The sequence below is a fragment of the Cryptomeria japonica genome, chromosome 5 (assembly GCF_030272615.1).
Source record: "Cryptomeria japonica chromosome 5, Sugi_1.0, whole genome shotgun sequence".
NCBI classification, from domain to species: Eukaryota; Viridiplantae; Streptophyta; class Pinopsida; order Cupressales; family Cupressaceae; genus Cryptomeria; species Cryptomeria japonica.
Window position 1 is genome coordinate 491,756,019 of NC_081409.1, and position 12,381 is coordinate 491,768,399.

Consider the following 12,381-nt stretch of genomic DNA (forward strand, 5'->3'; position numbering starts at 1 on the left):
CATGGCAAAGCAAAGCTTGATTTAAGGAGTTTGTCTATCTCAGCATCATTCATTATCATCATTGTTCATAGGTCTAAATTAGATTAGATTCTCTATTCCTTTCCCTTTGATCTTTGTTTGATAAAAGTTATGTTAGGTTCCTAGTTCCAGCCCTTTTGCAAAAATGTTAGTTCCTTTTTACCAACAAAATCACATCATATTCACCGAGTCTATCCAACATTAAAGTCGATTGTTCGCATTGTAAACCTTGGGGTTGCCTTGTTTGATCACAAAGTTTAGCATTTGAGGTTTCCTTGTTCCTGAGAGTTTATAATACTTAGTATTTTCTTCTGTGTTCATAGTGTCATAAAGAACACATCAACACCATCAAGTGTTGGAAAAAACGATGTATAAAAGTAATTCCTTTTTACCAACAAAATCACATCATATTCACCGAGTCTATCCAACATTAAAGTCGATTGTTCGCATTGTAAACCTTGGGGTTGCCTTGTTTGATCACAAAGTTTAGCATTTGAGGTTTCCTTGTTCCTGAGAGTTTATAATACTTAGTATTTTCTTCTGTGTTCATAGTGTCATAAAGAACACATCAACACCATCAAGTGTTGGAAAAAACGATGTATAAAAGTAAATAAATCTAGAAAGTATAACAAAATATTGGAGGGGTTTATAGTTGATCAAAGCCAAAAACTTTATCAGAAAAGCTGTGTGTGTGCGTGTCTTGGTGTTGACCATGGTGATCATGTGTTGTACAAAATTTCAAAATTCTGTAAAAGTTAGCCATTGAAATGTTTCTTTATATCAACTTCATATTCTATTTCTGTGATTATATAATTTTTTATGTTATATAGCTTCAAAATTTTGTGAACCATTGTTGAAATCCCAAAATTTTCACCTTCCCAAATATACCAATCTGTTTTAACTTTACCACCAGAGGCATGCATTCCATAGTCTAACATTTTTTGGTGTGCCTTGAGAATAAATGCTGTAAGGAAATCTACCAAATATTTATCCATCGTTATTAGCGATTGTTGTGCAGCTTACTGCCTGCAGCAACAGCTATGTGGCCATTTAGTTTAATGCACGTCTCCCCCAAATATTGTATACTACTTGATGTCTCATGGTACAGCTCAAGCATTCCTTATTTTTCCATAAGGGAATTGCATTGTATTGAGATCTATGTACAAATTTTACTAACCAGCAGTTCTGAAAACCTGATGGTCAAGTTTATGCTTAAAATCTGTAAGATATTTAACACAAATGAGGAATGTATACAGACAGAGAATGAAACTGTTAGTGATTTTAAACGATAAAAGTCCGAAACACAAAATCCTTGACTGCAAAACAAGCTTGTTAGGGACTAGAGATTATGATCACCCACAACTGCAGTCCCAAAAACATCCCCAGGGCAGCTTCCGTTGCATTGATCCAAGCAAGTCTTGCACAGCCATTGACATCAGGTTCTTCTCCTCTAGAATCATCCAACCCTTACCTATGAAGCTACGACAACCTCGTTCCGAGAAGGTCAAATTATCACTATAGGTTGAGTCACAGGACATTGACAGGCACCTCAAAAACCTTTCACAGTAGACGTGGGCAAAGTGATATTACTAACTGCTCCGAATCTCCCATCTCAGTGAATTACTCGAACACTCTCCACAATTTAGGTACATCCTTGTAATGCTGCTGCAAAACAACTAGCCTATTGTACAGCTTGGCACAATTTCCTCCACTGAATCTTGAAAATTGTTTTATGAGAAATTCTCATCCTCACCTAGCATCATTCTCATAATTCACTTGTATAACTTTTCATTTTGAACCAAACTAGCTAGTTGAACTAGAAAATCCTTCACAATGGAAACATTGGTTCTCACCCTAGTATTTCCCTTCCATCCAGTCCAAGCAGAACACCAACCATTCTTAGAGTTGCAACAAAATTCACTGTGAAGATATTCCCGAGTCTCTGGTTTGAGGCTGATCCACCATTAAGCAAATCTTCGAGCTCACCACCTCTTTGATAATTTGTCATGGCCAGCTACCTCCTATAATAGTTGAAGCAACCAAACGAAAAAGCCACTGTATGCAGCCAAGCAAAAAAAAATCAATATGAAGAATGTTGGCACACTTCGAATCATCCTACCTAAGCATTTGCTGCAAGCAGAACTAATGGAGGCTTGAATGCCTCTAAGGCCGATCATTTAGCCTACTTTCCAATATTGCACTTGTCGTTGATCTACAACCCTCACCAAAGAATGATCCTCTCCTGCCACCTCATCAAATTTCTCATTCCTTACACTCCCACAAAATTTTAATTTTTTAAGGATGAAAAAACAAAATTTTGATTTATATTAATTTTATTTTCTAAATACAAAATTGTTTAAGTTATTTATTTCTTTAAACTGCTGAGCTAGCTTAGTAAGCCGAAGCTCCTCTAAACCCAGCCAAGAAAAAGGGTTTTGTTTCGCTTCTGTTGAGAAGGGAAACTGATCAATTCTTGCATTGGCCAATTGACCTGCCTCTGAGTTGGCTTCACAGAAGCAATGAGTAAAACTAACCTGTACGAAAGATTTAAGAAGCTCAATGGCTTCCCTAAGCAAGGAATCTAGTCTCCAACACTTTTTAACTTGTTTTTGTATTACTTGTGTCGCAAATTAAGAATCACCTTCACCAGCAGAATGTAGATCCCTTCTCCAAAGCCAGTAGCAGGCCCTGCAGAGGGCTTGGGATTTTGCCTCGTTACTGGAACATGGAGGGAACAAGTAGAAATAACACACAATAAAGATACCCTGGAAATTTCATATTACACAGCACCATCTTGCCCAGATTACCATGGGAAGCTCTATCAAAATATAATTTGAAGTAAAAAATTCCTCCTGATGGAGGACTCGACTGATTATTTGTCAGCTGATCTCTCATCGTTCTGTTACCTCATACCTCATTAACAGGGGCTGCATCAGAAAGACCCTGCCATATATACTTCTATTTCAAAATGCTTCAAAGATTCTATATTTATATGCTGCCGGATGCAATTAGAATGATATTAATCATAACACAACTGAGGAATATGAATGCACATATATTCAAGCTCTTTGGGTTTCTAAGAACATGTTCCGTAATTGGATTCGATACTGTCTCTTTCTTGTGATCCCATACTATAGTGCTCTAGTATATTTGACACAATTAATTATTCATGACTTAGACAAAAGTGTTTTCCTTATCAACTGCAGAACTGGCACCTCTTTCATCTGCTTGTCATTACTTAAATGGAATATTTCAAGTTATAGACACACTTCAAGTTGTGTTGCTACTGATTTCCAGGTATCAAATTTATTACATGTTAATAAGAAATATATTGATTAATTTTGCCCCTCGTGACTTGAAAGAACATTGGTGTTTGTATTATGTAGGGTTTATCTGTGGTATTTGCATTCACTTAAATATGGCCAGTTTAACATGTAAACAAATCTTGGTATGTGCATGGGTTTACATCAAAATTTGAAAGGAATCCAAAGTTTGGAAACAAGTACAAATATAGGATTATTGAATGAAATAATGTCTAAGACTCTAAACAATGCTCTGTACAATATTTTTCAGTAAATGTATCTCAATCAGAAATGGAAATTAATGAAATATTGGCGGAATTATAACTGTCTAACATTAATACAGTATTTTTTAGTAAGTGAATCTACATCATATTAGAAAATGAATAATTCTAGATTTCAAAGCAACATCCTGATGAGATTGAGAGATACTCTTTCATAAACTGGAAGGTCATTCTAAGATAAATCGGGTTAGCATCTGAAGTTTTCACATTGAGTAATTATGTTGAATGTTGATGTATTGAAAATTAATATTGATTTCTGATTTTAGTTGTTAAAATGAAATATATTTTTTCTGCAGAAATATTTTTTCTGATGAGGATTCTCCAATGCCGAAAGGTTCAGATGCTGCTGCAGTTCAGGTCTTGTCCCTTTACTTTTATAGCAATAAAGTAAATGTATCACCTAGATAATGGTGGTGTTCTCATTAATGACTTGCTTCTTTTTGTTGGAGCAACTTCACTTGCATCGAACTGGTTTGTTGCAGTACAACTTATCCATGAGAGACATAGTAAGATAATGACTTGAGAAGAGGAAATAAATTTAATGTGGCAAATTGGGGACTGTGTTTTTCTGTATCATGCAACATTCAAGATAGGTTTCAAATGGTAGAATGTAATGTCCCCACTCTGGAATAGAATTTAATAATAATAATAATAATAATAAAATTAAAAAATAAAAAATAAAAAATAAAATAAAAATTTAAATATAAAAGAATATAACTAAATATAATCAAAATTTAATTAAGTTAATGAAGGGTTAAAAGACATGGAAGGAAAAGTTGTGACTCCCTCAAACATGAGATATAAAAGGGAGAAGAGAACCTCATTTGAGGGGGGATAATTTGGAAATCAGAAGTGCAGATTTAAATAGGAGGGGCAGACCTGATTGTGAAAGGTTGTGTCCCTTTCAAAGGGCAAGAATAATGAAGGGCTGCCCTCTTTCAAAGGGTGCTAATGGTGAAATGGTGTGTCTCTTGCTAAAGGGCATACATGATGAAGTGGTGTGACCCCTCACTCACATTGAGAGATATAAAGGAAAGGCATGAATACAATTCCTATCCCATAGCAGATCAAACAGCAGCAGAACTTCTCATATTCACAGCAGTTAGTGATTACTATAGGCAGATTGCGAGATCTCAAAAAGGAGAAATATCCGAGAAGAAGATTAGATGGAATAAAGAAAGAAAAGAGGAAAAACTTCAGGCAATAACCTGGTCACACAAACCTGGTATGAATTTCCTATGCTGCAAACATGTCTATGATAAACTTATGCACATTGGCAAATGTAATATATTGCTGCATTCATAAGTATTTCTGCGCATGATGAATATTAGCAAATTCTGAGGAATCCTTGTTGATAATATGTTGAATTCATATATGTAGAATAGTACTGTGAATCTGTTCTAGAAAGTTTCTGAGTATGATCGAAGGAGAGGAATTACAGTGAGGAAAACGATGCTGGGGTTATCTTGTAGGCACGCCACCTCATGGTTTAAGACTGGGGAGCCCCATGAGGCCAAGGGGGTACAAAGGTGCTGCCATTGTGCCTATGAAGAGTAGACTTCTTGGGCACCTTACTGTAACAGCCCTCATACCTTCTATCATGTTAAATGAATATATAAACCATGGGTTATAGGACAAGTATGATAAGTGGAGGAAAATGTTGATAGGCCACCTCACTAGGTAGGCCACCTCATTGATGGCATGGGCCGCATGAGGTCAAGGGGGTTTAGCCGCCCTTGAGCCTAGGATAGAGGGTTTCTTGGGCACCACACTTGGTCATCCTATCTTATTCCCATTCTATGACTAAGTTATTTTAGATTGAATTCATGCTTTACTCAAATAAGTTCTTAGGATTTGTTATAATGATGTATTTTATAATTTTATATTTTGTAACTTGTCTACAAGGCTTGATTCAGAATACTAGGTATCTCTAAATCTCATTCTACTCAATTTAGGGCATAAATTAGGTATCCGTTTGTTGAGGACATTACATTGTTATATGGAATCATGGAAATTGGGGTTTAATGTTAATACTTATAAGTTTAGATGTTATTGTAACTTTTTACTTTCTAAACGATTATTAATATTATTGTAGGACCTAAAATAGGATTACTTTGAATCACCATTGATAATTTGTATAAAGTTAAAAATAAATAACCTTCTTAGATATAAGCCGGAATTGTTATTTTGGGGCTTAAATTTGGGAGATTCCAAGAAGGGACATTACATAGAAGGAAATATTCATATTCAATCAGAGTTAGATTAGGGATGCCAAGGGCATGAAAAATAGAGGGAATGAATTATATATTTCAAATGCTCTTGAATTAATATGTTGGAAATGGGAAATTTCAAAAATTTATTGACCTTGGTTTGTTTGTTTTTACATACTAGAAAGTAGGCCTAGTGCACAAAGAACAAAGTCTTATCTCTAATGGCTCCCTATTGACAGTGAAATAATCCATATACTGTTAGAGTCAAGATTTTTTGTTGAACAAAGTAAGATGAAAGAAAATTTTGAGTAACTTATTTTATATTAATGTTTCATAATTTCAAAATGTTTATCACATCAAAATTATAAAAATTACATAGGGCTCCTATATGTTACAGGCACTGTCACCACAAAGTTGAGTGGAGGTAGCCTACATAGCACATTGTTTTGGGAGCAAAGATTTATCGGGATGATGGGATGTATATCGGGATGATATGACACACACACATGCACAGTCACATGCGCACCTCTCTCTCTCTCTCTCTCTCTCTCTCTCTCTCTATGTGTGTGTGTGTGTGTGTGTGTACACATACATACATATATACATATGGCTGGAGTTTGTTATCTTGAAGATGTAAGACACTATGAATTTGAACTAGCCTCTCTACTTGTTTATATGTAGTCTATTCCTTTTGACCAAGTGGATGAAGCTATAGTTGGACCATCTAGTCTCTATTGTAGAAGAACTAGCCACCTTTGAGAGTAGGCAAATGGAAAGTTGGCTTAACTTCGTTATATTCTTCCCATGCCATGTCCACTATCCATAGGGTCTGCTTGAGCAAGCATAGTTCCATTTGTCAACCCCTAGTTTGTAGAATGCTAAAACACAAAAATTGACAAAAGAAATTCCTTGCTCCCAAAGTATAGATGCATACTCAGTGTTGTACATCTTCTCAAGGGCCTTTATAAACTCCTCCCTTCCCTCATCATAATCAAAAGGTGGAAGCCCCAAGTGCATATCACTTGGAGTTAAGAGTATAGGCTGCCATATCAAGCTATGTGTTCATTGCATTCAACCTCCTATCATAATATGGCTGATATGCTTTGCTTTTTATTACAGTCTAAGCTTCTTGCTTCGTTTGGACAAGTATATTGTAAAAAAATTCAAAAACCTCTCCAAGGCAAGGAGTGTTTATATTAGCATACCTGATTATCACCACAAGAATTGATATGGTTGAGCAAATGCATTTGCAAGTAACATCTATCAAAAGAGAAAAAAATAAATTAAGTCCTAAAGTTCTTCAAAATTATAACTAAAGGTAAAACAAACATCCTATATTACACTCCTTATAGTGGACCAGCAAGCATCATTATGTACCTCTTGTCTCACCCTTTCCCTTCTATCTTTGGTTCAACCCACATTTTCACTCTCCATAGACTACCATAGACTGTAGAGTCTCTTGCACCTACAATATTCTCTCTAGCAAATGAAATAGCTAGTATATCTAGTTTCCATCAATTTGAGGAATTCCTTTGTCGAAAATATCTTAAATAGTGCAAGTGATGTGTGATGGTTGTATACAAACATCTGTATGTCTTTAGCTTCAGCCACCATTGCCTTCAGCCAAGCTATCTTTCCCAATGTCTTTCAAAACATTTCTCAGAGTATAAACAAAACATTGTGTCCAAAAAATATGTTGGTAAGCACTCTTCACTATCTGTAGTGTCCCTACTAGTTAGGGATCACTGACCTGCAAAACAGATTGTTAGAATGCAACAAATATATATATATATATATATATATATATATATATATATATAACTAATCTAATTTGCAATTAAACTTCAATTACTTAATTAAAACTACTCTTAATTCTTATTTAATAAAAAGGATACAAATGCAGTACTGTGACATGCCCTTAGGCGGTTGTAATGCCTGCCTTCTTGGAACCCATCATGGTTCCAAGCCTTACCAGGAAATCGATGGATAATTCGATTCCCGTCTTGGATGTAACATCTTACATCCAAGCCTACCAAGGAAGATCATCATATATGATCAATTCCTTGCCTTGGATGATACATCTTATCATCCAAGACTACCAGAGAGGACCGGCCAGATCCGTCTTTTCTTGGGTGAGCTTTTGACACCCAAGACTTAACATATATGCATATGAATACTCAGTATATACTGCCTACCAGGGATTATCATAATCCCTGAATTAGGCTAAGGGAATTTCCTCCCAATAGCCTCCATCATATAGCCACATTATTATTATTCATATAACATTCTATATTTCATTATCATTTTTCAATCTATAATTTATGCCTACATTTACATATTCCTTATTTCCTATTATTGATCCTATATACATACAAATATTTTGCATACATACATATATCTATTGCTACATATGAGACAATACTATTGTAAAACTATAACTCTGTCAAAGAGACAAATCCATTATAAACATATATGTGTGTGTGGCACACACATCCACACACATATATATTCCTTTAGTGTAAGACTTAACCACTTACCTCCTCGCAGACTGTTGGCGCAACTTCTTTGCCTCCCGTGCTTATTCCCGTCTTTTATCATATTCCGTTCATTCAATTCCCCGTTCCATTTGATCCCTCTTCCCTTTTATATCCCCCAATATGAGGGAGAGGTCACACCTCTTCATCATGTATGCCCTTTGGCAAGAGAGACACTCTTTCACCATCAGCACCCTTTGAAGGAGTGCAACTCTTCATTAATTCTGCCCTTTGAAGGGATACAAACTTTCACAAACAGATCTGCATTTCCATCCCCCCATGTTTCCCTCTCAAATGAGGTTCTCTTCTCCCTTTTATATCTCATGTTTGAGGGAGTCACAACTTTTCATTTCATGCCTTTTAACTATTCATTAAACTTAACTAAATTATAATTATTTTATTTTAATTTTTATTCTTTTATATTTTAATTTTATTATTAGTATTTATTATTAAACCTTGCTTCAAAATGGGGACATTACACTATCAAACTTGCTAACTTACAAACATGAGATAAATAAGTCACAACCTACATGACACTCAAAAGGCCCAAACCTCTTTTATTGCCTCCCTCAAAAGATGAAATTGGGACTTCGCATCATGTTGATGGTGATTTTATGCACAATTGAACACTGAATAAAGTATTGAATTCTCTATCCTCTCTTGTACAAAGACTTCTCAAACGCTGAAGATTAGCAAAAGGATCACTTAAGACGACTCCAAGGTTCTCGATGCCGGGTATTGATGTGTTGGATAGCTTCAATGGTGATGTGTTTTCTGTACTTGTGAGGGGACTTACGTAATTGTTTTTATCACTTCAAGCTCATGGAATGTTCATCTTCAAATGATGTTACAATATTGCTCTTTCCTACTACTAATGACTTTGATAAAGAAAATGAAAAAAGGAGAAAGGTTTAAGGAATGCTAGGCTAATACTAAGAATGCAAGATAATGGACAACTTCAAGTGAGCTTAACTAAGCTTTACTTCGACATGCCATGAAAATCTCCACAATGCTAGTGCAATCTTCTAAGGGTAGCTTGATGGTTTTCAAATCACTACCACAAGCATGGATAGCTTCAAGATGAAGCATACCAATGATGGAATAGTAATTGAAGTTAAGCTTTTTGCTAAAATGAGTTTAGTCGACTATGCGAGACACTTCACCACGATGGAGAACTAGTAGTATGAATAATCAGCTTCACTATGAATAACGCACATGCATCTTTCAGTCATCTAAACACTTAAAGAAAATTCTATTCTAATTTTTTTGTCTTTTCAATATTAACTTTTCTTATAAAAGGATGAAGAAAAAAGCAAATGCTCCAAAACTCAATAAGTCACTAATAGTTCAATGATTTATTAATTTTGCAGCATCAAGCAACAATTCTTCAAAACTCTTCTAATTGATCCTTTACAAATGAAATGAGTTGAGCTTATATAGAGCTCCCAATTACAATGAATGCCCACGATTAAATCACTATTAAGGGCCCATATTTTGCCACCTAAACCCTAATTAGGGTTTGTTATTAAATATCAACCAATGGGAATGTGACATCCACTTGGCACAAAATACGAGGAAAAATTCTCCAATAAGAAAAATGACGCCACATAGGATCATAACAAACTATCTTCGAGAATCTTGTTACCCTCATCCTTTTCTCTTTTTGCAAATTCAACAAATCTGGACGGCATGAATTCAATCTTAGTTATTGAAACTGCAAGTAAGTTCTTCAATTGTTCATCTAAGTAACTGACTTCTTCCAAAGCTGAGGCAAAAGTTGTCTCCCATCCTAGTCCAAAAGCTCTAGTTTTGTTGGCAAGTACTGTGAATAAGTGTATATCATCTAGCTTCTTCTCGGAAGGTGATCCATTTGTTCCAAAGAATAAGATCTTCACTCATTTAGTTAGCTGATTGACATCAATATAGATTCCTCCATTCATCTCCTTCTTGAGAATGATCTCAACTACCTCTACAATCTTATTATGTATCAAGTTTATTGCTTCATCAACTTGGGTGCATCTTGTGCTGATATCCTCAAAGATGACTTTCCTCATGCGAAGCAAATTACACCATAGCTAGAAATCAATTGATTGTCCATCATTCAATACTCCTTCATTCACCAAAGTCTGCTTCGGCATTTTCTTCATTGCTTGCAATATGGGCAAGTATAGTCTTTGGTGAAAACGAAAGTATCATGCGCTGCGATGAGGACCTGATTTGTTTTAGGAACGCTTATAGCTTTATCAAATATCTTCACTAGTTCTTTTATAAATGCATTTGCCCTTTGGAAAGTCTTATTTATCCAAGTATCCATCAGGTGTGCTAAAGTTTTCATCTTTTCAAAATTGTCAACTGAGTCTGAAGGAAAGCTATGGTGGTGGCATAGCTAAAGGATCATGCTACCTCAGCGGTTGCTTGAACTGTTGGAGATGACCTCTCAATACACTTATTTCCTTTTCCAATTTCTTATTTTTCTCTACTTCTAACTTTAGCATGTCATGGATTGTCTTCACTGTGTCATTCATGTCTTCCAATGCTTGATCAGTTGTGGGAGGACCTAAATCAATAGTCTCCAAGTCATACTCTTTTGTTGTGATCTCGCCCTTGGGCTTATCTACTCTTGGAGTGGCAATCTTAATTATTCGAAATCCTTCAACATCTCTTGTCATCTTTGACATCCTCACTGCTTTCTTCTTTTCTGTCTCTTATCTCTCTAGGAAGTTGTCTAAATCGATAGGGTCTTCCTCTTCTACTATCACTTGGTTAACCTTTCTCTAAGCCATGCAGGGATAGCTGATTTCTCTTCTCTTACTTGCACTTCATTTAATTGCTGATTTTCTTGGGGTGGAGACGTTACTTCTTGATCTTCATCCTCAGTATTCACATGTACATCATCGTTTGCCTTATCGTTGACTAGCTTAGGTGAGACTGACTTATCTTGACCCAATGATTACTTACCCTTCTTTGTCCTTTCACACCCGCTGTTTTGAATTGTAGACTCCATGGACTCATTCACTCCATGATCGATGCTTTCTCTTGGTGGACAATCTTCCTGGACAGCTGTTTGATTCATTTCTATCTCATGCATGGAAGATGTACTAGTAGAAGGGCGGCCGGAACTTGACTTATGTTTCTTCTTTGGAGTCTCTTCTCTGTGACTTTCTTTTCTCGTAGATCCTTTGGAATGAGCTAACTGGGTGGCACTTCCACTCTAGCTTTCACTTTTTGTATCATCATCGAAAGACTCTACCTCTCCCATCAATTCAAATGTTAGCTGGATGTCTTGACTCTTCAATTTTTGGATTTGGATGTCTACCCATCATTTTGTATATTCAAAGATTGGTTTCATTAAATCCTTCAAGTTGGTGACCTCCACATCAATCCAATTGACTTTCACTTCTTTTTCTTTTTCTTGTTCATATATTGGTTGGAGGCATCTTCCACTGTCTTGTGCTTGATCTGGAATGCGAAAGACCTTGCATGCTCTAACGATGTCAATAGGTAGCCTTGAACACATTTTTCTTCTTATGTCTAGATCATCTTGAGCATTCACGGAATGATCTTCCAATTGTAACTTGTGCTTATGTCTTCTTCCACTAAACCTTTTGATGTTGCCGTAGGGATCAAAGCTATCTTAGGAAAAGTATGGGATGAGAAGGAGAGATTTCAATTCCTCTTCCACCTTCTCAATTGCCTACAAGGATGGACATACTTCCAATGACTGTCCAACTGAAATGGGAAATGGAATTCTAGTCTTGTGTCTATCCTTCTGTACTTTGTTGTATGCCATCAATTATCTTACCAACTCAAGTAGTACTAACTTGTCGGTAGGATATCTTAGTAGCATGCAGGATAGACAAGAGCATCCTTGTATCCCTATGTAGGTGAACTTGGGAAACTAGATAAACCAAGCACCAAACTTCTCTATTATCTGTTTTGCTTGTGGGGATAATCTTTGATCTATGCCACCTTGCAAAGTCCTTGTTATATCCATAGTGTCACCCTCCTGTAATGTGTCTTGCTAGGGTAATGTAGC

The 12,381-nt window shown here is 36.0% G+C and overlaps 1 protein-coding gene across 4 annotated transcripts in view; it reads left to right on the forward strand.

Annotated features, from left to right (window-relative positions):
• Positions 1-12,381, forward strand: part of LOC131069783 (uncharacterized) — a 277,919-nt gene that overhangs the window by 136,076 nt on the left and 129,462 nt on the right. For all 4 annotated transcript variants that reach the window (XM_058005336.2, XM_058005337.2, XM_058005338.2 and 1 more), the window contains exon 6: positions 3,898-3,958. In XM_058005336.2, coding sequence (XP_057861319.1) covers positions 3,898-3,958 — 61 coding nt within the window. The remainder of the gene's footprint in view (positions 1-3,897; positions 3,959-12,381) is intronic.